Raw genomic sequence first — 23,752 nt, forward strand, 5'->3', positions numbered from 1 at the left:
TAATTAATAACATAATTTATCCCACCCCTCTATAATGTGTGTGACTTGTACATACCCTGTTCATGCAACAAAACCCTTTCTGCTATTGTTAGACAAAGATGGGCCCATTTCTTCCCACCTCATTAAATAAGAGCCACTCTCTTCATTGAATTTTCCATCAGAGTTCTTAAGATTGTAACTTTGGATTTTCCACTCGCCTCATTGGATCTTCGACGTATGTCTGTCAAGATACAATGCTTCTAGAATTAATATAGCACAAGATTAATTTTGCCACACGAACCAAATCTTGACCTTACTATTTTAGAACGGAAGATATCGAATACTAAATACCACGAAACTCAAAAATAATTTGAAAATCATTTTGACATAAATTGGAGATGGAAAAAATTAAAAATAATTATATGGAACTCATTTGGAGTGAAGAAAATGGAATTAGGAGGGTCCTATCTATAGAGTTTCATTTGTCTCTTCCTAGCAGTCGCATATTTTCGCACAAATTCATTTCAACCATTAGATCGCACAATTTTAGATTAGGTCATGATCTAGTGGTCTAGATCAAATCCTATCAAAATATCACGACTCTTCATTATGCATCTTTTACACTTGAAGAGTCGCGTCTAATCGTCGCAACAATTGGAGATATTTTTAATTCACAAATTTTAATCTTTATATATCTTTCCAACACTAAGCACATGCTTCTTCTCATTCTTCATGCCATATGGATAGTTATTTTCGATCAAGAATCAAGAATATACGTTTGTGGGATGGAACATCCTCTTCAACTTTTGCTTGATCAGCAGCATAAGATTATAGTTATTAATCGATGAGATTAATATTAAAATCAAGTTTTTAAATCCTCGATATTCCTACCTAAAGGAAGATTTTATTTCTAAGGTAGTTATGATTGACTGGAGCAACTATATATCATACGTTCTTTGGCTTGTCAACAAAACCAGCACCGAGAACCTACAAATTTCGGCTTCTACTTTGATCTCATCATTTCTGCTATTGTTAGACAAAGATGCGCCCATTTCTTCCCACCTCATTAAACATGAGCCACTCGCCTCATCGGATTTTCCATCAGAGTTCTTAAGATTGTAACCTTGCCTAAACTTTTCAATCTACTTCCTAATTTATTGACAACATCTATCATTGAATATGCAGAGCATCCTCCATATAATCCACTTGTTAGTCGCTCGATCCCACAAATAAAAACATCTTTCTCTTCACTCTTCAATGTATCCAAGCAATAATTTTGCTCGGTCGTATTCAAGAATATTAGTCGGGTTTGGTTGCCTCGTTGTCCCAGTGAGTACATGTATCGAACGACTGGTGCGCAACAAAAACTGTCATTCAAGAATCCAAATCAGTTGCCTGCATTCAAGTTTGAATCAATCAAAACCGATGGCACGCTGAAATCAGGAGCACACTCATTGGCTGAGGTCTAGAAGGGGATTGCTGAGATTTTGTACAAAATAAAATAGGAAGATCTCAAGTAGTCCATATTCATACTAGTTTTGAGGACATTCTCGAAATTATACCTACTCTCTAGGATCAATCAAATAATTGTTTTCGATTTTATTTGATTGGATAATTATATTTTAATTTAATTTCAGTTAAGCAATTCTGTCTAATTTCTTTACCTAAATTGACGAAAATGGAACTCATACTTTATTTTACCGAAGTAGTAGATATTTCACATCAACAATTAATGATTACGTGTGATTATCATCATTTATTGATCGTCATATTATCGATTCCAATCAATGAAATTGGACAAATTGTCATAATCGAAATTAAATTAAGGTATAGTTATCCCATTTAAAATAAAATAAAACCTAGTTACTTAAATCATATATTTAAATCCATATTTGGTAATAATTTAAATCCAGATTTTAATTTAAGTTAAAGTCAACAATCAATTTTAAGTACGAATTTAACAGGTCCAACAACTTTTAAACCACAGATTTTATCAACTTTTATTAAAGCATATTAAAAGTATGATTTTAATTCCTACCAAACGCGATATAGAATATAGTTATTCGATTAAATAAAGTTAATTTCCAGTTACTTGATCGACACTAGATATCGCAAAAAGAAAAGTAACTATGAAAATTATGTATGTTCAAGTGCGAAAAAATATGCTATTAATTTTACTTTTGGTCCATTTGAATAACTTTTGCTTCTGCTTTTGTAATAGACTTTCATGATAAAAATCATTTCGTGTCATTTCTCTTAAAACCCTTCCAAGAATAGAAACTCATCTAGAAAATTATTCAAACGGTTAAAAAAACAACTTTAATAACTTTTGACTTTTCAAAATTTTTAGAAAACGAATACTAGTTTGCTTTAAAAAGATTAGATAGAAGAACTCCGGAACATTTAGGCCCGTTTGACACACATTAATATAAAAGTGAAAATAAAAAATATAATCGTTATGAGTTCATACAAGAGATAGAAAGTCAAATATGGTAATTTGATGTGATGGATAAATGTCATTTTTTTTAATGGGCAAATAATGAGAATCAATTGGGAGCTTGGTAAATATTGACCACTCATACGATAAATTAATTTTTAAATTAAAAAAAAACCCAAATTTCATACCAAAATACCAAAACTACCTCTACAATAGACAAGGACAGTTTTGTAATTTCAACCTCGAACCGAACTAGTTCCCCACGCCTCGTGACCACCTTCACGAACCCCGCCCCGTTACCCCACTCCACACGCCTCTCTGCCCCTCCAATTTTTCCATACAAAACCACACAAAATTTCTGTTCCCTAAAAATCCGAAAAAACCCTTTACTTTTACTTCTAACGAATATACATAAAATATATACAGAGGTGTTTACAGTTTTATGTTCATATATTGCTCGTCGATGTTGAGAGCTTTGGGCGGGATTTTTCTGCTAGTTTTTGAGAATTGGATGGTGAAATAATGGGAGCCCTGATGTGAGCTGCAAAAAATATGGCATTTTTTATTGATCTGAACGAGACGCCGATTACTTCGCCCCGCGAAGCTGAGGTGGGTCCGTCAGGTGGAATTTTGGTCTGCGCAGTTTGTAAGAAGGGGGTTCCGGGCGGGAGACGTAATGGGCTTGCGTCAGAGGAGTGGAAGTGCTTTAGGTGTTTGCTAAAGAGTGGTGGAAGTGGCGGCAGCGGCTGCGGCAGTAGTAGTGGCATGGGGCTTTTGGATATCAATGCTTCGCCGCCACGGGAGGTGGAGGCCGAAATGGAGCGGAATTTTTTGCACCTGACTGATCGCGTGGCTGCGACTGCAAGGCAGAACAGGGAGCGGAATCACGGTGGCACTAGCAAGTACGGATTTTCTTTCCTTGTATATACCATTTGCGCTAATTGAAAGCATATGATTCTTGTTTATTTCCACATTGCACATTTAAGCAAGTTAACAATTACTGTACTTCCGTCCACTTTTGAATTGGTAAAACTTCTCAACGTTGCTTGCTTTAATAGTGGGAACTCACATGTTTTTGGAGTAGTATGTTCTGATAATTTCTTCTGTACCCGGGTTCTTTTGGTGATTAATTGTTTCTTTACTTGTATTGAATGTGAATAATTTATAAGATTTCAATGTTTATCTGAAATGGAATTGATTAATAATTCAATGAATTTTTCTGCTCTTATACTTTCAAGAAGTCTGACTTACAACCTCTTGCGCACGTAGAAATGTTTTCAATGTTTACTTGGTACACATGTACTAGTGGTTAATTGGTATGGTGCTTATAATTTTCATTTTGATGGTATTAGTAGAAACAAATTTTGATGGAGGTAATGTTTACGGTGTCCATGCTTGCAGGATGATAGGTCAAAACTCTTCTCTTGACACTTGTCTCAGCCTCATTATAATGGATACTGAACTAATTCAATTTCATGCGTTCTCTCAATCATGTGATTAATGATGGGAGGCAACTAATATTTGAAGTCCATAAACTTGTGTAATTGCACATTGAGCAACTTCTAGGTGAAAGAAGCTCCAATAAGGAAGCATATAAGCTTGGTATCTGTCTAGTGCCAGGCAATGCTATAAGACCACACTTTCTGAAATAACATCTTATGCTTTCTCAGGAGCCAAAGTAATGAGATTTCTATGTTAATCAAATATTTGATAGGTGGTAAGAGTGGAGCATATCATAGTGATCTTTGGATGTCAATGATTCTGTTGGCTTTTGTTAATGCATTAAATACTTTAGGTTATACACACCCCATCGTGCAATACGGTAAGTTGGGCATTAGATAATTAAGCTTCTTTACAAGTAAGGAGCATCATTCACGCGTGAGTCCAAAACTGAAATGTAGAGCAGCAGAAGTTGAAAGCCATCAAGAAGTTGTACTATTAGATTGAATGAAGATTATCATCATAAAGGTTATTTACATTAATGTCCCATGTTTTCTCTAACTGTCAAAACACCTATCAATACAAGGTAAAATCGGCCTGAGTAGAAAGAATTTATTTTGATTTCCTCCAAAAGCTCTTTCAATCCAATTTTCTCTCTGTTATTAATTACCTTGATTCCTCTTTAACCAGCTTAAGTTATTTTAATCCTGAGCCCAAATACTCTTGGATCCTAATTCTAGCAAAACAAAAAATTTAAGCATGGATTGGTTGAGCCCAAGTGACCCTCTTAACTTTGGTTCATAATGCTAGAAAGGCTTGAGACCAAAGGCATAAGGTTTAATGATTGTTCAGTTATTTTATTTTTATATAGTATATAGGGGTCCTGTACTTAATTTAATTAAAGAGTGGGGACCTAGGGTATAATATACTCTAGATTAGCAAGTAGGGTTTGCTTTAAATCAGTAGCCGTGGCCCCTGTTGGTGTTTTGGTTGTTTTATTGAATAGAAATTAGAAGTTTGGAGTTTTTCTAATTCTTGCGATCCACCCTTGGCTTTCAATTCTGAATAATCGAGTCTGTTGATTGTGTTCTTCATTCCATTAAACTTCCGCTGCATCAATTTGTCTTCTGCATGTCGGTGGAGGTAATTTTCAAGGCAATTTTCTTGAACTTGATATATAGGCATACAACAAATGAGGATTCAGACTTGCATAAGTTTATATTACTTGGTGCTTTAAGTTCGAGAGGAATTCTCAAATTTTTGAGAATTTCAGAGTTAGGAATGTTCAGCGGGTGCATAAGGCCACTGGATTTGACATTTTTTTTTCTCAATCTGGTTTTTCAATTTTTCTTTTAAAAATGCCTAAATAAAATGGATCCCCAATTTTTGACCATTTGGCATGCTCCAAAACACCGGTTTCTACTTTCCTGGATCCCTAATTCTGTATCCCAAAATCCAAAACCACTCTCCCATTTAATCCCAGATCCCCATTCAAAGTCCATATATACAGAATTTATCCATATCACCATTTGAGGCTGATCAGTTCTCCACAGTTTTATAGGCTGTTTTTGCTCTTGTCTATAAATTTTACGAGCTGATAGAAGAGATGCGCATGTTAAAAGAGTATTTGTTCCTCCTATTAATTTAGTTTCATTATGTCTCACATTTTATGCAAATTTGGTTTTTTGCCTTTATATATTGTTATTAGTATGTTCGCTTTCTTTCATAAATTTGTTCAATTATATAATTTTTTTTTTTTTTTATGGTACTTTCAAAAGAAATATAGGAGTTATATTCAATTAATAAATTCAGCTTAGTTCAGAGTTTTCAATTAATAAATTCAGCTTAGTTCAGAGTTTAAAACTCCTTGTCAGGATCTTGTTCTAATTAAGTACATGTGCACTGCAAAATGTTTTAAGTCTTGGTATGGGGTTCATAAGGTTTATATTAATATGTAATGCGATTTCATTTGCCAATCCAACTTGACAAACGAGGCATTTTATTGTCTTGATATCCATGATTGGATTCGCGTATGTAAACAAATGTGACACAAAGAACAATGAGATTTTTATACTGGACTTGAGTTTGAAGTTTGCTGCAAGGTTTTGAAGTTGGGACACCCAATTTTTGCTATTACAGTCAAAAAATGGTGCAAAAAACTATTTTGCTGGTCCCTAAGTGAAAATCTCAAAGCTCTAAGTTTCCTTGTAAAATCTCAAAACAAATGAGGTATATTATTGTCTCAAAGCCATAATGGTCGTTGTTGTCTTGTTTGAAAAACAGTTCCGCAGTTAAGTCATTCCTGACTGAGCCTGATCTCTGGCTCTGCTACTGATCATCTGTAATCCACTTCATTTATTATGGGATTCTGTTGTTTTTCTTGCCACAATATTGTCCAAGGGAGGGGGATTTTTCTAAGGGCTTCTTCCACATTGTGGTTTTCTGCTATATCTTGACTTCGTTTGAATTTCTGTTCTCTTGTCAGGCTTGTTATTTCATCCTTCTACTGTCATAAATAATTGTTTGTGTTATTACAAGTAGAAGGCTGTAGGGTTTGTGACTGAATAACAATCTGCAATGATTTAAGATTTTGTTTACTGTTTATCTTCCTTGGTGATAACTTTTCGTCTTTCAATGTTATTAATGCTTGTGTGTGTAATTTGTAGAATACAGGCTTTGCTTGATACTTATTTTTCTGGCCATCGAATCAAAACTACATTCTCAAGTAATTTGTGTGTGGACAAGGGATATAATCTTCTGAAGAGCTCGTGGGCTGCAACAGATACTGCTAAATTGGGTTTCGAAGACGCGGTGAAGCGGAGAATGCATTTTGAAGGCAATTTAAATAAAGTTCATCTTGGATCCACATTTGATGGGAGTCTTCTGACTAGTCATTTTGACTCATTCAACTCTCTTCAAAGTTCAAACATGGTATATCTGCAAACTCTTAGGGAATATATCTCTGAAAGGAATGGTGTCCTCGGAGAAGGTTGGTGTGTCGAATTCGAGTATTGTGAAAGAAGTTGCAAAACCTCTGCTGTTTATATTGCCCCAGATGGAAATAAGCTCAAATCTATGGATGATGTTGCTTGTCATTTAGGGTTGCCACCAAGAAATCACTGTGTAGAGACTGAAAATCGTTATAATGAATTTACCTTTTCGCAAAATGGACTACAAAATGATCCAGCAACACACGAAATTGCTGGGTCTCTGACAGCCAAAAGTTGTGGACCAAGTCAGAGCATACCGAGGAGCAGTAATAGCAGGGGTTTCTTGTCAGACTCAGGGACCAAGGATAGCCTTGATATGAATAATAGCAAGAGCTTGCGGGAACTTAGCTTTGCTGAAGATGATGGCTCTGGAATAGGTGGAATTCATGTAAGTTTATGCATGAACTATAATGGACCTTGATTTTTTCAAATCCACCCTTCCACCTTCCCTCTTGTGTAAAATGTTGTGTCCATGTTTGTCTTCTTATATCTTATGTTAATTGTAAATATTATTTGCCTGTGATCCAGGATGGGTTCCCAATGCAGTTTGAGGATTTTTATCTTATTTCAGCTGGCAATGTTGATCCACGGCCATCATATCACAACATTAGCCAGATCTGGCCCGTAGGTTACAAATCCATCTGGCATGATAAAATTACCGGGTCTCTTTTTGTATGTGAGGTAGCAGATGGAGGTGAGTCTGGCCCAATTTTTAAGGTTCATAGATATCCTTGCACTACACGGTCCATCCCAATTGGTTCAACTATCCTCTCAAGGCCGAAACTTGTTTCTTGTGAAGGGGAAGACAAAATGAAGGATGATCCGGCCATAGACCAGGATGATGAAAGTACTTTTATACAAATGATGCTAAACGAAGACGTCCCTCCATGTTTAAATTATGAAACTTCAACTTTAAATAGCGCAAATGAATTTTGTCATTCCCAAGAAGCGAATTTTTCAATGTTGGAGCTAGAATGCCTTCCTCAGATGTCTGGAAATTTAGCAGGTTCCAACTCAGGACACAAAGATATCATTGGAGAATTCCAAGTGGAGGGAATATCTTCATCATCTGTTTGGGAAATGGTCTCCCATTCTTTTCTCTGTGCTTATAAGGAGAAATATAAACGAAATGGTGCTATTCAGTTTTTTTGTAGTCACGATGCAGATGGTACAGATACTCAATATTTGGAGAACATCGATTCATTGTCCAAATTTTCTTCTTTGGCTGGCCCTATCCACATCCCGCAATCAATTCGGAGTGATAATGAGCTAAACACAGCTTGTGGAATGCTGATGACATGGTTAAAACAGGATAGGTTTGGACTGGATGCAGAATTTGTTCAGGAAATCATAGAACTTCTTCCTGGAATTACTTCCTGTTCAGGATATGTAAATTTGAACGATAGAAAGCATTTATCAAACCTACAAACAGTTGGGAGTGGATTCCTCCAGGCTAAAAAGAAGAGTGACAAACGGGGTGAAAGGGAATCAGTCTGTTCCATTGGAACTTCGAAGAGACCTAGATTGCAATTAGATGATTCAGAAGACAAGGTGATGCTGGATCATTGTCCTCTAGGAAAGCCACTTAGCTCAAGACTTCCTGCATATTTGATGGGCGACGCTCTGCAGGTACCATGAACTAGATCAATTATTTTAATAAATTAGTTTGCAGGCTTTATGCTTATTATTTCTCTCCTGTATCAGGTTTGGGAACTCTCGTGGCATTTTATAGAAGTTTTGGGCATTGGAGATCCATTTTCTTTTCAGGAACTTGAATCTGAACTCATAAACCCATGGTTAGACAGTCTTTATCGGCTACAAAATTCTGGAAATGAAACTCAGGACACTGGAGATGCCACCCCCTATGTAAGAAATGGGGAGGTCTCTCAAAGTAGAGTTGCTTGTCTTAGCAGATGTACTGGTCAGATTCTGGCTAAGACTCATGTCTCACTTCTGAAACTGCTTTCTAATGCATTGTTGTCGAAAGTTGTACTCTATGTAAATTCCAAGTTTGATTCTGGAGAATCTAAATCAAAACGAGGCAGGAAGAAAGATTCGGATGGTTTGGCTGCTTCGACAAAATCAAAGCTTGATGCTCTTCCAGTCAACGCACTTACTTGGCCTGAAATTGCCCGAAGATACATTTTGGCTGTGTTGTCCATGGATGGTAATCTTGATTCTGCAGAGATTGCTAGCCGTGAGAGCGGGAAAGTTTTCCATTGCTTACAAGGTGATGGTGGAATACTTTGTGGGTCTTTTACAGGCATGGAGGGATTGGAGGCAGACGCAGTGGTAGGATTTACACAGTTCTTTTTATCAATCTTATGGTTTGAAGCCAAAATTCATGACAGATAAAAGAGTGAAAATAAACTATATTGGTGCTACTTCGATTCATTTTTAATTACCTTCATCACATAATTGGAGGTATATGTTTCAAGATCTATGATACATGAGTGCATCTAATAATTTTCGGTTTTAAATGGAAATAATTTCGAGATCATGCTCAGAAAGCATAGTGGGAATGAAAGGAAAAGGCATATTATAATAGCTCTTAGTATGAGGATTTTTCACTTCTGGATAACTCACTGTTCTTTGTATAAATTTCTGTAATAATAAGCATATCAGGTTATGACAGGCTAATATCTTGTATTGATAATACACTTCCTGTGTATTATGGTTTGATTAATAAAATTTCCGATTACCTTTCAAAAAAATAAATATATATCTTGGATTCTTTATTATATGCAGTTCTTGTTGCACTTTTGGAAAACTGAAAATTTATGAAAAGTATGAGTAGAGAGATCATTCATTCACATCTTATGGTTAATTCATTTAAACAGTGCCGTTGACTTCAGCTATATTTCAGTTTCCATGCATTACATGCATCATCCTTTTCATCCATTTACATCTTATGGTTAATTCATTTAAGCAGTGCTGTTGACTTCAGCTATATTTAAGTTTTCATGCATTACATGCATCATCCTTTTCCTTATAGTCTCACAAAATGACTTTCTTTCGTTCCTAAATTGTTACATGATGATCTTTGGTTCTTGTAGACATGCTCACTTGCTAGGATATAACCAGAACCTCTTCTACAGACCATGCATTTGAATAGAATCAGTGTTATGGCTTAGCCAGTCTCTGCTACTGTTGGAGAGAGGGTAGTCATCGATGTAACTTTTGTCAAGTTAATTCGTACTTGTCTGGAAATAAAATCCACATGCATTGGTCATTTGATGCATTTTAAGGCTTGAATCAGATGCTATTGTAACTATCCATGAAAGATGTTGGTTTTGTTGCTAGTTTTTTCTTCATGAGAATATTTCTTTTTTCTCTTACACCTATGGCTGTAAATGACTTGTTGATTAATATAATGTAATGTATGAGATTCACAGATTTTTGGAGACACTATGAAACAAATATTTGGATCATTGAAGAGTGAAAGTGAGGTTATTAGCATATATGAGAAAGAGACTGATCCAGACGGTGCTTCTAAAATGATTGAGTTGAATGACGGCATAATCCCTGAATGGGTACGAGTTCTGGAACCTGTGAGAAAGTTACCCACAAATGTGGGAGCCCGGATTAGAAGATGTGTCAATGAAGCTTTAGAGAGAAATCCACCTGAATGGGCTAAGATAAGATTGGAGCAGTCTATCAGTAAAGAAGTGTACAAGGGTAATGCTTCAGGACCAACTAAGGTGCTCTTCATAATCTATCAAGCTTACATTTTAAAATACACTAATTAGAAAAAATAGTTGGTCGCGTCTTTGCAAAAGCCAGATCTAACCATCTGAGTATGCATGTAATAAAGATAAGCTTTACTTAAATCTTGTCTCTATGGATTGAATACAGAGAGCAGTTATCTCAGTTCTGGACAATTTTGGCAGCGGAAATCTGCAGCAGAAGCCTGAGAAAGAAAATGTGAAGAGTACGACTAGTTTGTCTGATCTGATCACGAAACAATGTCGCATTATGCTACATCGTGCTGCTGCTGCAGATGAAGATGAAGTCTTCTGCAATCTGTTGGGAAAAACGTTTCTGAATCCCGACGATGATGACGAAGGACTTCTTGGCTATCCTGCAATGGTGTCTCGTCCGCTAGACTTCAGGACTATTGATCTTAGATTGGCTTTTGGGTCTTACTGTGGATCACATGAAACATTTATTGATGATGTTCGTCAGGTACATTTTCTTTAACCGGCTTAGTTTTCCCCCCATGCTCGACCCATAGTCTTTGCCACATTAACAGAAATAAGAAATTATAATCTCTTTTATAGTACCTATTTGGCCCCTTGGATTTGTTTGCACTTGAACTGCTGTCTGCCAACGTGCAGATCATGCCTTCTTGAATCACTGCTTTGTTTGTTGCCATTAGGTCGTCGCGTTCCTTAATTATTTTTTTCTGAGCTTGAAGTTCAATTATGGTCTAGGAACCCTTAAGTTGATTTTGAGGTCCAATTTTCATCAGGTCATTGTGAATTAGAATGTGGTAGTACGTTTTGTAGTAGTTAATTTGTTTTTTTACAACCCTCTAGGTTTATTTTTCCTATCCACTTAGATATTTTTGCCGGAAAACTATTGATATCTGTTAACCCCGATAGGGTTCCTTGGACGCAACTGTTTTAATTTTAAAAATTTGTACATTCACCATCCTAAATATCACCTTTTAAGATTCATTTCTGTTAAAGAGTAGTCAAGGTCTCGCAAGCTGAGTTAGTTAGTCCTTAGTCCAGTTATGTTTATGTCACGCTTGTACATTTATTCTACTTAGGCCACTTTCCAGATTGTTCTAGTTTGTCTCTCTTTGATCTATTTCAGTGGAAAGTAAAGAATTGATATCATTCCCTCATTCATATTTGTATTACAACTCTATGTTTTGTTATATCTCTATAATTCATGAAGCTGTAATTCACCAATCACAAACCTTCTGCCTTGACAATGAAATGCCATTTTTCTAACTCGCGGATTTCTGTTAGGTTTGGCATAACATACGAACTGCCTATGGGGAACGATCTGATTTGAGTGACTTGGTTGATAGTTTGTCCCAAAAATTTGAAGATTTATATGAGAAAGAGGTTTGTTAATAATTGTTTGTTTATTTTTCTTACTCTTGTTTCTGTTGTTAGTTTTTGATTCTTGATATCCAAGCAATGCTTTATTATGCGTGCTTTATGCTATGATGACAGCTTGTTTCCATTTTAAAGAAGTTTTTCTACACATTGCTTCGGGATAAATAACTTTGCCATTACAGTTTCCATTTTGAACTTTGCCATTTTGATAATGCTCGCAACTCATAGAATGGATGCCCCTGTTTGAGCCCCTTTTCTAAAAATTCATTTTCAAGCACACATTCTTCATATAAAACAATTTTATACGTAAACGTATAACTTTTCCCTATCTTTTAACAACACATTTTCCAAAAAATAACTATTACAAAGCTTATTTTCCCCAAAAATGGGTGCAAACAAAGGCATATTTGATTGGTGAAGAATAAGACTATATGGTTTATTGATTGTATTCTCACGCGACATGACCTTGATGAGCAAGGAGAAAAAAGGCAGTGCTGAATCCTCACAATCTCCTTCCCAACTAACACCAACAGAAAGAAATTAATATTCTGAAAAATCTTGTCTGGAACCCTTCTACACTTTTTCAGTGACTTCGAGTATAACTAAGCTGAATAAAATTTATCATAGCCATCTTAAGCAAAAATTATTTATCCTTGATTATTCAAAAGATAATGATACATGTGGAAATATACCTTTTCTGATGTTACGTCATTCAATTTGGTGTAGACTTTTGAACAGATGTCTGATCTTTGTAAGAGATAAGCCATGCTGAATTTTTGTTTTCTGCTTTATTGCCAATGATTGCATTGATACTTTGAAATGCTTGGATCGATATGTTCCTTTCCTGGGCCTAACATGTTCTTCCCCAGGTTCTTGCCCTAGTCCACAAAATTGCGGAGTTTGACAATGTCAAAGGTTCAAGTAGTGATGCTATAAAGGAGAGAGATGACTTGCTTGCCCAAGTAAGCGAGAGCTCACTTCCCAGAGCTCCTTGGGACGAGGGAATCTGCAAGGTGTGTGGCATGGATAAAGATGATGACAACGTTCTATTGTGTGATAGATGTGACTCTGAGTATCACAGATATTGCTTGAACCCTCCACTTCTAAGAATTCCTGAAGGGAACTGGTATTGCCCTTCCTGTGTTGCTGGTCAATCTACTTCTTGGACAGTAGGCTATGGTTCAGTTGTTAACCAGTTTCGTAAAAGAAGACATCATGGAGAATTCACACATAAGTTTTTGGAAAAGTTGGCTCAATTAGCAAACCTGATGACGATAAGAGAATATTGGGACTTTTCAGTGGAGGAGGTCTGTCCTTCAAATCTTGTGCTTTTTTAATAATGCGTATATGTGTGGTTGCAATGTTAAACTTGGATTTTCTTATTGCTAAGCAGTATTCTTATCGTTGCTCAAAACGAGTTTGTGATAAAAAGCCATTAAATTATTCAAGTACTAGCCAGCCTTTTATGATCTTGGAAACTGCATGCACTCGGCATTTCTTTAGTCCAATCCTGAATTTTATCGATCTTATTTTCTCTTTCCTGTTTTCCTTTTTCGTCTGGAAGTTTAGAGATGGGGCATTACTTGCTGCTCTGTTTTATAACCCATGAATGATGAATGGTGTTTGATTTTTCCATTGCACTAGTTTGGCTTTATCTTGTTGCATATATATGTACATCAAATTTTTTACTTGTGAGTTTGAAGTATGATATAAAAGAGTTTGTCTGGACTCCGAATAATTACCAACAAAGTAGGATAAAAATTCTATTTTTTTATTTTTATTTTACTCCAACTATTGATAGAATAAGTGAATATTTTATTATTTTATCCTAATATACTATTCTCCCCGATGCAGAGAATTTTCTTGATGAAGTTCTTGTTTGATGAGGCATTGAGTTCTGCTACCATTCATGACCATATAGATCAGTGTGCCTCTCGGAACACTGAGTTGCTTCAGAAACTGCGTTCCCTCACCTCTGAATGGAAATTGCTGAAATCTAAGGAAGAAATGTTGGCTGCAAATACTGAGAAAGTAAACACTAGCATAGGCAACGGGGGTGGAGATTTAGAGTCAGAGGCATTGGCTTTTGTGGTTGGTAAAGAAAATTACATGGAAAAACTATCTGAAGTAGGCAGCCATATCTCATCCTCTGGTGGTGTCATGCAGCTGGAAAATGTTCCAAATGTTCATGGACAGAGTGATTACAGTAACCAGCCTAGTTGGCCTCCTTCAAGAAGCATTTTGGAAACGAATTCTACTCCCCGTAGTGATCAAATTATAAAAGATCCTGGCGCATTAAGACACCATTTGCAGTATCAACAGCCTCTAAGCGAGCACACTCAAAATGATGATCGCGATCCACATTTAGGTCTGAAAGGAGCTAGCTTGCAAAATGAGCTACCCATGTCTAATCAGCAACGGACAAGTGTCCAAAAGAATGACGTTTCTCGTTTGCAGGGCTCAATTGCTTCTATAGAATCGGAACTTCTCAAAGGATCTCTTCGAAAGCTTTTCTTGGGACGAGATTCTAATGGCAGAGTTTACTGGGGCTTTTCCTGGCCTGGAACTCGTTCATGTATAGTAGCTAACGGGAGCTTGGCTTCCAAAAAGAGGTCTCCTGAGGAGTTCAGTGACATTCCTGATTCTTCAACATGGATGTCTTATGAATCTCCCAGTGAAATTGAAAAATTAGTTGGATGGCTGAGGGAAGATGATATGAGCGAGAGAAAATTGAAAGAGTCTATTGTACAGTGGCAAAATAATGAGTTCAAAGACTCAAATTATGCTGAAAAGCATTTCCTTAACAGGGGAGAATCAAGCATTTTCAGAAGAAAAGCTTTACATGCTGATTTTCCGGCTACAAAGGCTATGGCTGCTTTAAAAAAGAAATTTGGTCCTTGCTTAGAGACCATTGATGTCCATACAAATCTCACTCCCGGAGTCCGCCTGGACAAAATGTGTAGATGTGAATGCCTTGAGTTATTGTGGCCTTCTAGAGAGCACTGCCTCTCTTGTCACCAAAGTTTTGTAACCAGCGAGGATTCAAGAAAGCATTCTGTGGAAAAGTGCAAAACACGGGCCTTTGACTTGAAGAGAGGCCAGAGTACTGAAGATTCCTTAAAGCGCAAGAAGATGAAGAATGTAATGCCACATGACAATTTTTCTGGTAATATGACTGTTCAAAACTCTGCGAGTGAGGGACACTATGATGGATCTCATCCTGTCGATCATCTTAATAAACTTGAGTGTCCGTTTAATTTTGAGGAGATTAAAGCTAGGTTCAACACTCAAAACTCACTCAAGGAATTAGTCAAGGACATAGGATTGATTGGTTCAGGGGGCATTCCATCCTTTCTGCCAATCGAGTCTTCTTATCTTGGTGATCCTGCCCTAAGATTAGTACCCACTGCGGGAAATGAAGTTAGTTCAAAAAAAAGTCCATCAGATTTCGGAAGTTGGCTGCAAAGATCAGGTAACAAACCTGGCACTATGGATTGTATGAAGAACAGTAAGAAATCAATTAGCATAGCAAGAAGTGTTAAAAATGACTTGAGTGAGGGTTCTAAAGTTGCAAGGGTGAAATCTGTATTTGTTAATGGAAAGGATGAAGGTTCATCTATTAAGGTTAAAAGGCCAGCATTTGGGGTACTATCAGTATCCAAAGGCAGTATAGCTCCTGAAGCCTCGAGAAAACCTTTAGGAGGCAAAGCTTCCGAAGTTTTAAGGTACCTAAAAATCAACTTGCTCGATATGGATGCTGCTCTACCTGAAGAGGCTTTAAGGGCGTCGAGGTCAGATCTAGACAGGAGATGCGCATGGCGTGCATTTGTTAAATCTGCGGAAACCATTTATCAGGTTAGTCAGACCTTTCACACTGTCTATTAAACTTTTTTGAGCATTTCTTTATTTCGAATGGATTTTATTTGCGTATAAAGCATACAATAATAATATATTTCTGTCAAGTGTTGTGATATGCCTCTTTGCGTTTCTAATGTTGGCCTTCTCAATTTTAGTGCAAATCAAATACCCAAATGGAAATGAAAACTATATACTGATGATGTATCTTCTTTTGAGGCGTAAGTTGCAATGAAAACTTTGTATTTTATCCTTAATTTAATTAATCTTTAGACTGGTGGTTTAGTCAAGTAGTGTAAAGTAGATGAGTTATTCAAGGTTTGGTGGCGTTTATCTTGAATAGAACAAATAGTAACCCTTGTTCAGTGGATTATTTCAGAACACGGGGAGTCCATAGAATAGTCATAGTATAGCTTTTCCAATGCAATAAAGTTACGTAGTGTCTAGACCATCTATCAGAGAAAAAAGAACGAACGGATCTTGTAGGATTCCCAAGAAATTCTTCGATTTCTTCCGGAAGCAGATGATTAATCATCTGCTTCTCACGTTCCTTTGCTTTGGGAAGAGCCAATCAAAGAATTTCATTATATCCCTTCTAAGCGTTCTATTTCATCTGATATTTCGTAGGGATAAAAAAGGGATAGAGTAAAAAATATACTTCTACTTGAGATTTATGGATAGCCGTTATTACTTGTGAGATTATCTGCTGTTAAGTCCGTTTTATAGTATTATATTATGAAAAAAATATTCCCGGTAAATTTCTTATTGCCCTCTGGACTACAGTGATGGGCAGACTTCTAGCATGTTTGGTATTGCGTTTAAGTGCTTATAAGTTGTGGTCATACTAAATGTGCGGATAATGAGTGTTAGTTGTGAGTCCTACAAAATATGTGGATAAAAAGTATGTTCTACCAACTTTATTTAAATTTAAGCTTTTCCAAACGTGAACTTCCCTGCAAATGATTAAGTTCTTCCGGTAATTTCGAATCTCTTAAGGTTTTTTGCCCCCATGTGGAGCTTATAGAAATTTATTTCTAATTCTCTTTTTCCTGTTCCTTTCAGATGATTTTAGCTTCAATTGCACTTGAGGACACTATTAAAAGTGAGTACTTGAAAAATGATTGGTGGTTTTGGTCATCTCCTTCTACTGCCGCTAAGACCTCCACAGTCTCTGGCCTTGCTCTACGCATACATGCGCTCGATTCTGCCATTTTTTATGAAAAACCTTCTTCTGAAAGTGCAACAGATATTCCAATGCCAGATTGCATAGCAACAGGTAATGATACAGCTCGAGATTCAATTCCAAGGCCCAACAGTCCATCAATACAACCCAGTTCAAATGCTATCGAAAATCCAAGAATCACCAGGAGTAGAACAAACAAGAAGAGAAAAGAGTCAAGTGCTTGAGAAATTGAAGTAAATTTTGCTAGTATCTGCCTAAAGGTTAGATTTTAAATTCTGAAAAACTCTAATAAAAACTAGAATTTTTTCTCCAAATAGGGCCGTTTTGCTGCCATTTTCTCAATGTTGATATTGGCTAGATCAAACTCCGGTTTCTATCTATGTTTTTCAGCTCATGTACAATGGAGCATTTTATGATGAACAATCTACAGCACTACACAAATCACAGGTGAAACTGATGTTTGTGGATGGAAAAACCTTAGCAGCTGTAGTTGTAGTGTTAAGAATGTCTTATTCATACAAACATATGTATGTATTTATGTATATGTCTATTTTTATCTATCTTTACAGCTGTTAAAGAATTTCTTTAATGTTTTTTTGGTACCCAAAATTTGCATTTTTCCTCTACATTGGGATGTAAATGTGATGTAGGATGAATAAGAAAGAAAGAAGAAGGAACACGGAGGAGAAACAGAGAGAAGGGAGAAGAGGAGAAGAAACCAGGGGAAGAGAGGGGAGGGAGAAAACGGCTGCAAGCCACCAAAAATTTTTCAATTCTAATTCATCATCGTCTCCAAATTACAATGCAAAATATGTTTAAATAGTAAAGCAACCCTAATGAGCTTGGGCCCGAGTTTATACAAGTCCAAATTTAAATAATAGTCCAAGAAAATAAATAAAGCTTAAATAAAATAAGTAAATGTCATTCGATATTTTCATCAACTCTCCTGGGGTGGGAGAAAAACTCGACCCTGTCGAGTGATAGATAGTATAGGCTGTAGTCAAATCTGATACTCCAAATGCTTCAAGTCAAGCCACTGGGGACGATCTTTCTGACGAACCAAGTAACGAAATTCCATAATTGATAGTACTGAAAACTGTAGCTTATTCCCAAGAATATGATCTGACTAAGCGGGGCGATCTTTCCTTCTAACCAAGTACTGATACTGGACTTCAAATAACCAGTACTCCTCCAACTCATCTCCAAAATTTTCACATGATTGCGCATAATGTGGGGCTTAAGAACGTTGATCTACCCAACAATTAAAGAAGCACCGATTCTCTCCATCAATGATTAACACATGTTCATCTAAAATTACATCAATTTTATCTTTGTGTGCTGCGACAGGTGGTATTCGAATAGACATAGTAAAAGATTCGATGTGGGAGTTCTCAAGTAGAGATAGAAAAGGATCAACAAATGTGTTGAAATAGCCATTGTAAGTATCGAAGTCCTTAACAAATAAAATAGGGTGATGGTCATAATGTGATAAAAGATAATTGACATAGACATTTTGACCAACATGTTTTGAAATTTTAAAAAGACCAGCATTACACGCTTGCAATGTAACATAATCCCCAATATTAAATTTAAAGTGTTGTTTATGCCAATCAACTTGAGGTTTATATAATGCTTTACTTGCTTCAAATTATTTATTGATCTCAATATGCAAGCTATGAAAATGTGATACAACTACCTCAATTGACATAGACACACAAGCATGTGGGTGCATGGGAATAAGGTCTAGAGGTTTCAAAGGTTCACAATCAAGAATAACTTCAAAGGGTTTTAGACCTAAAGACCAGTTCACAAGATCGTTATTTGTAATTTGAACAGTTGGAGGGATTAAGTCCCAATTCTCAAGATTTTTTTGGACTAGAGACTGTAATAAATTGTCAAGACTTCGGTTAGCAATTTCGTTTTGACCATCAGTTTGAGGTTGGGCAGTAGTGAAGAATTTCGATTTAGTGCTAAGAACAAGCGACTGGATTCTCCAAGGGTGACTAGTGAAATCATCAAACTCTTTGAATTGGGTAAATGTATGACATATAACATGTGATCGAGAGTTGTCGGAAACAAGGGGTATAGTTTCTAAAGTCTCGGGAAGGGTCGGGATTCCACTTAAGGAAGTGTCCTCACTATAATCATCAAAATCTTCAAGTTTAGGGCCATATGCTAGATCTTCTAACGACTCTTCTATGGCATTCTTTCGTTCTTCTATAACTAAAGCTCGGTTAGGACATTTGGAAGAGATGTGACCAAAATCCTTACAGCTGATGCATAGCAAGTGAGAAGTCTTTGTAGTTTCGCAAATTATACCCTTATTTTCCAAAATTGGAGGAACATTAGACAGGGGAGGTCCTAGAAGGGACTTAACAGAAGGAAGTGGAGCCAATGAAACCGAAAGATGATTGTCATTACGCTTTCTACATGAAGAAGACGACCTTGGGCTATCACAACCTTTACACTTGTTTTTCCAAAGGGAAGGGACACTAGACTGGGAAGGTTCTATGATAGACTTATGGTGAGATGACGCTAATGAAATGGGTGAACGATGGTGATCACGCTTTTCACATGCAGTATTGACAAGTAACTCGTAGTCCGGAGCTAAAGAGTAAGCTTGATCAAGAGTAGTGATGCCTCGAAAGAAAAGCTCACGCCTAAGTTCATTTCGTAGACCTTGTATAAACCTACTTAAAGTCAGGGCCTCATCCTCAACGACATGACATTTTACTCGAAATTTCTCAAATTGAGCAATGTACTTAGTTACTAGTCGATTCTCTTGTGAAAGGCTGTTCCATTGGGTAAAAATTTCATGATTTAAGCAACCATCGAAAGTAGGAATATCTAAGTCAATGTCTCTAAAGAAACGCTCCTTACGACGAGGAAGAGAATGAGTACCATGATGATCATGGCCTTGTTCTTGCTCACGAACCTGATCTCTATTCCTACGATCGCGTCAAAAATATTCTTGATCACTTTGTCTACGATGATATTGTCTATTATGAAACGCTTCAGAATTAGTGTCAGTCAAACGAGGGGTTCGCTTAAAATTGCTCAACTTAGCAGCTAGGGCTTTTCTCTCCTCACGAGTAGCAGTTATATCTGATTGGACAGTCGATAGACTAGTGGAAAGTTGCGTTAATTGTCTAGTGAGTGCATCAAATTGGGATAGATCCATGGTCAATGTATTGGAAATAGAGACGACAAGACGACCACTACGCAACTACATACAATGTAATACCAGCTAAATGATGTGCTATGATGAGATCAGTGAACAATACGTGCAAGCAATGAAAAATAACTTGTACCAATTTTTTTTATTTAATTTTAAATATTGGGATTAATTAAATCCAAAGCAAGCTAATACTGTTGGTATAAGTAAAATAGCAAAGCAAGGGTCAAATACTAGTCAAACTCTAATCACGGAAAATAAGTGAGGTAAAAGTGGAACTTATCGAAGTGAATGGGTTCAATTACGTGAGTTTAGATAAACAACTAGATCAGTCACAACACAAAAATTTAATTGATGCAATTTCTAAGATAAACAGTAATGTACCAAAAATAAATCGAATGGTAACTCCCCTTTTTGTTCATCGAAGCGACTGGATTGATCAACAGAATAGGAAGAGGTATCTGCAAAATAATGTTAGAAAATACTTTTTTTTTTAATACTACAGAAAGAAAATCAAAAATTTGGAATCTCGGGTGGGAACGGTACACGTGAACAGTAACACGACTTTTTTTTTTTTTTTTTTTTTTATAAGTAATATTAGGGGGAAAAAGTCTAATAGTTTGGAATTCGGGTGAACAATAAACTCTTTTTTTTTTTTTTTTTTGAACTAGGAAAGAAAACTGCTATCTTCCAACAAATCTTTTTCTTTTTTGCTATTCGGCAAGGTTTGGGAATTGGGAAAGAAGAAAATTTTGAGTTGTAAGAGGAAAAAAAACAAAAAAATATCCAAGATTTAGCTCTGATACTAAATTTGATGTAGGATGAATAAGAACGAAAGAAGAAGGAACGGGGAGGAGAAACAGAGAGGAAAGAGAAGAGGAGAAGAAACCAGGGGAAGAGAGGGGAGGGAGAAAACGGTTGCAAGCCACCAAAAATATTTCAATTCTAATTCATCATCGTCTTCAAATTACAATGCAAAATAGGTTTAAATTGTAAAGCAACCCTAACAAACTTGGGCCTGAGTCCATACAAGTCCAAATTTAAATAATAGTCCAAAAAAATAAATAAAACTTAAATAAAATAAGTAAACGTCGTCCAATGTCCTCATCAAAATGCATACCTTTCTAAGCCAAGCACCACCAAATCTGAGTTTCTGTTCTGAATTTCTTGGGCCAACCTCACACCTTGTGATGAGAAACTTCCCTTTTGAAGGGTTGTGATCATGCTTGAGTATGAAGAATCTACGATCTTCTTTCTAATAAATCTCGATTTCTAGAAATTAAAACTGTTAGGGTGTGTTTGATTACATCTATTTTACGTGGAAAATATCAGTTTTTCACTCAAATTCCTACTTTGGATGTTTGATTGCTATTTTTTTCGGTGAAAATATTTTCTAACTTCTGAAAATATATCTATTTTTTCTCATTTTTAAGGAAAATATTTTCTTTGGGGATCAAGTTTTTGTTTTCCACAAAACAAGGAAAATATGTTTTTTTAGGTGATATTTTCCATACCAATCAAACGCACTCTTAAAAAACTTCTCATGGGTTTTCTGTTTTGCTTTGTACAATTACATTAAAGGCTTGTCGTATCAGTTAAAGTTAGTTGTCAAAGAGTCAAGTCGAAATTTATCTTTCACTAGAGGAGACAAATATCACATATATGCTTTTTGAAGCCTCCATTTTCCAGGGTTTCCTTGCTCGTGTTTCCTGTTTTGTTGTTCAATTTGATGTTCAACTTTCCGACTCCAATTCTCTTGAGATTTTTCTTTTGTAACTTAAAAATAAGTTTTAATGTTTCAAGAATTAAAACCATTTGATTTTCAGTTTTAACTTAAAATTAAAACCCATAAATTTAGAGTACATTAATGGGATTGTAATATATTCAATTATTTATTACATAAGTTAATTGCGGTGTTATAAATCAATTTCCCCCCCTTTTATATTCCCGCTCAAAAATTAAATGGGAAAACAAAGTTTTTTGATCAATTACAGGCGCTTGAACATGAAGATCACAGTACACGAACTTAGGCTTAAATACTATATTCTAGAGTTTTCTCTTGTACAGCCAACTAAATCAAGAATGCCAGAAGAAACTATTCTACTGCCAAACTCTCCTTAAATTTGCTGCCTTCTTGCCACTGCCATATGGGAACATTGTAGGAGCAGAAACCAATTGAGTTTTGGAGCAGTAAAGGTATTTCCAAAGTGGTACACGAGACTTTTTTTATTAATACTAGTAGCTGGCGTGCAAATTTTGTATTTATTGTGTTTTTATTAGTATAGAAATTGTAAATGTTAAAAAAAAAAATTGTTCTTGAAGATTTAGTGCATTATTCTAGACTCTTGGAAACATATTATTGCCTCGCTAATACTCCATTCAACAAGGCGATCATTTCAAAAGCTGATATTAGTATTATTGCACAAAGAAGCTCACCAAAAAATAAAATTAAACACATCATGTGTATGTAGTGCATGACAGTACATAATAATAGAAATATTTGACATACATAAAGATTGCAAATTTAAAAGAGTAAGAAATATTTGATCCATTAAATAATAAATTATGCATCAAAAAATGAAAATGGATTGTAAAGAAGTTGTAAAAGGATATGATGCAGCATTTACAAAATAAAACTAATGAGCTAGTTTGTCGAGACAGAATGGATAATTCTTGCACTGTCATTTTTGCTTCTTCTCTTGGTTGTTTATAAATATCGGAATCTGAATATATAATAAATATTGGAACAATTGCATTAAATTAGTTATTAGAATAAAGGATTAAGAGAAGAAATATAAGTAAAGCACCTACCTAACCTACCAAAAAATGTAAAACATATCCAATTAGTTCTTTTTAGTTGGCAAAAAACATATCCAAAAGTAAAGTATCCACTTGTATGTTGCGTGGTATTGGACCTCTCACACCTCAAAAGTTAGTTCAAGAGGTGAAACTTTTTCTCACACTTATAAATTAAATATCAACTCCATTCAGCTGATGTAGAACAATATCAACAATCTCCCCCCTCACACATCAGGCTTTGCGAGAGTGAAAACATATCTCTCCCCACAAATCGAGCCCTGTGGGAGATCAAACCCGTCTCTCCCTCACACAATGAGGCCTGCGGGAGACCAGATCGTCTCCCACTTACACAAACTCGTATTTTTGTGACTGTTGGGTTGAAGACTTGTTGATAAATCGGGCTCTAATACCAGTGTTAGGTGGTATTGAGCTTATCTCACCCCAAAAGCTAGCTTACGATGTGAAGTTTTCCCTCACACTTATAAAATGAATACTAATTCCATTCACAACCGATGTAGGACAACCTCAACACTGTATTTTGTCAAAAAAAGAAAAAAACTATCAACTCTCAATTCTTAGGAACTGGACAAATGCCATTGAAAAATGAAACAAATTAAATGTTAATAAATAGACAAATCCAATTCTCTGGAAGTGAACTAAATGCTTGATCATGTAATGGTTCCAGCACAATGCATGTGAGGTTTATCTAAAAGTTCCAGTCATATTTGATAAATAAAACCTATGATCTCCATAGATGTACCACAAGCCCTTCTTCAAACAACATCCATTATTTCAGCGCAATCTGGAAAGCCAGAATATGGA

General features: G+C 36.0%; 1 protein-coding gene across 3 annotated transcripts; it reads left to right on the forward strand.

Annotated features, from left to right (window-relative positions):
- Positions 1–2,728: 2,728 nt before the first annotated feature.
- On the forward strand, positions 2,729–17,545 carry LOC111406330 (methyl-CpG-binding domain-containing protein 9-like). Of its 3 annotated transcripts, none has more exons than XM_023035716.1 (11): positions 2,729–3,318; positions 6,523–7,234; positions 7,375–8,475; positions 8,551–9,138; positions 10,242–10,547; positions 10,702–11,031; positions 11,826–11,924; positions 12,788–13,225; positions 13,773–15,773; positions 16,836–17,216; positions 17,347–17,545. In XM_023035716.1, exons 1-10 carry the CDS (start codon positions 2,969–2,971, stop codon positions 17,178–17,180), a joined length of 6,270 nt encoding a protein of 2,089 aa, XP_022891484.1. In that variant the 5' UTR covers positions 2,729–2,968; the 3' UTR covers positions 17,181–17,216; positions 17,347–17,545. The 3 variants fall into 3 exon arrangements, with proteins under 3 accessions (XP_022891484.1, XP_022891485.1, XP_022891483.1); XM_023035717.1 differs by having other exon boundaries at positions 7,375–7,540; positions 7,646–8,475; positions 16,836–17,545; XM_023035715.1 differs by having other exon boundaries at positions 16,836–17,545.
- The last annotated feature ends 6,207 nt before the right edge of the window (positions 17,546–23,752 follow it).

The sequence above is a fragment of the Olea europaea genome, chromosome 12 (assembly GCF_002742605.1).
Source record: "Olea europaea var. sylvestris chromosome 12, O_europaea_v1, whole genome shotgun sequence".
NCBI lineage: Eukaryota > Viridiplantae > Streptophyta > Magnoliopsida > Lamiales > Oleaceae > Olea > Olea europaea.

Bases quoted from the DNA above. Each gene is read 5' to 3' on its own strand.
- LOC111406330 (XM_023035715.1), top strand. From the start codon at position 2,969: ATGGCATTTTTTATTGATCTGAACGAGACGCCGATTACTTCGCCCCGC. The intron at 11,032-11,825 runs GTACATTTTCTT...GATTTCTGTTAG, and splicing joins TTATTGATGATGTTCGTCAG to GTTTGGCATAACATACGAAC. The intron at 15,774-16,835 runs GTTAGTCAGACC...TGTTCCTTTCAG, and splicing joins CTGCGGAAACCATTTATCAG to ATGATTTTAGCTTCAATTGC.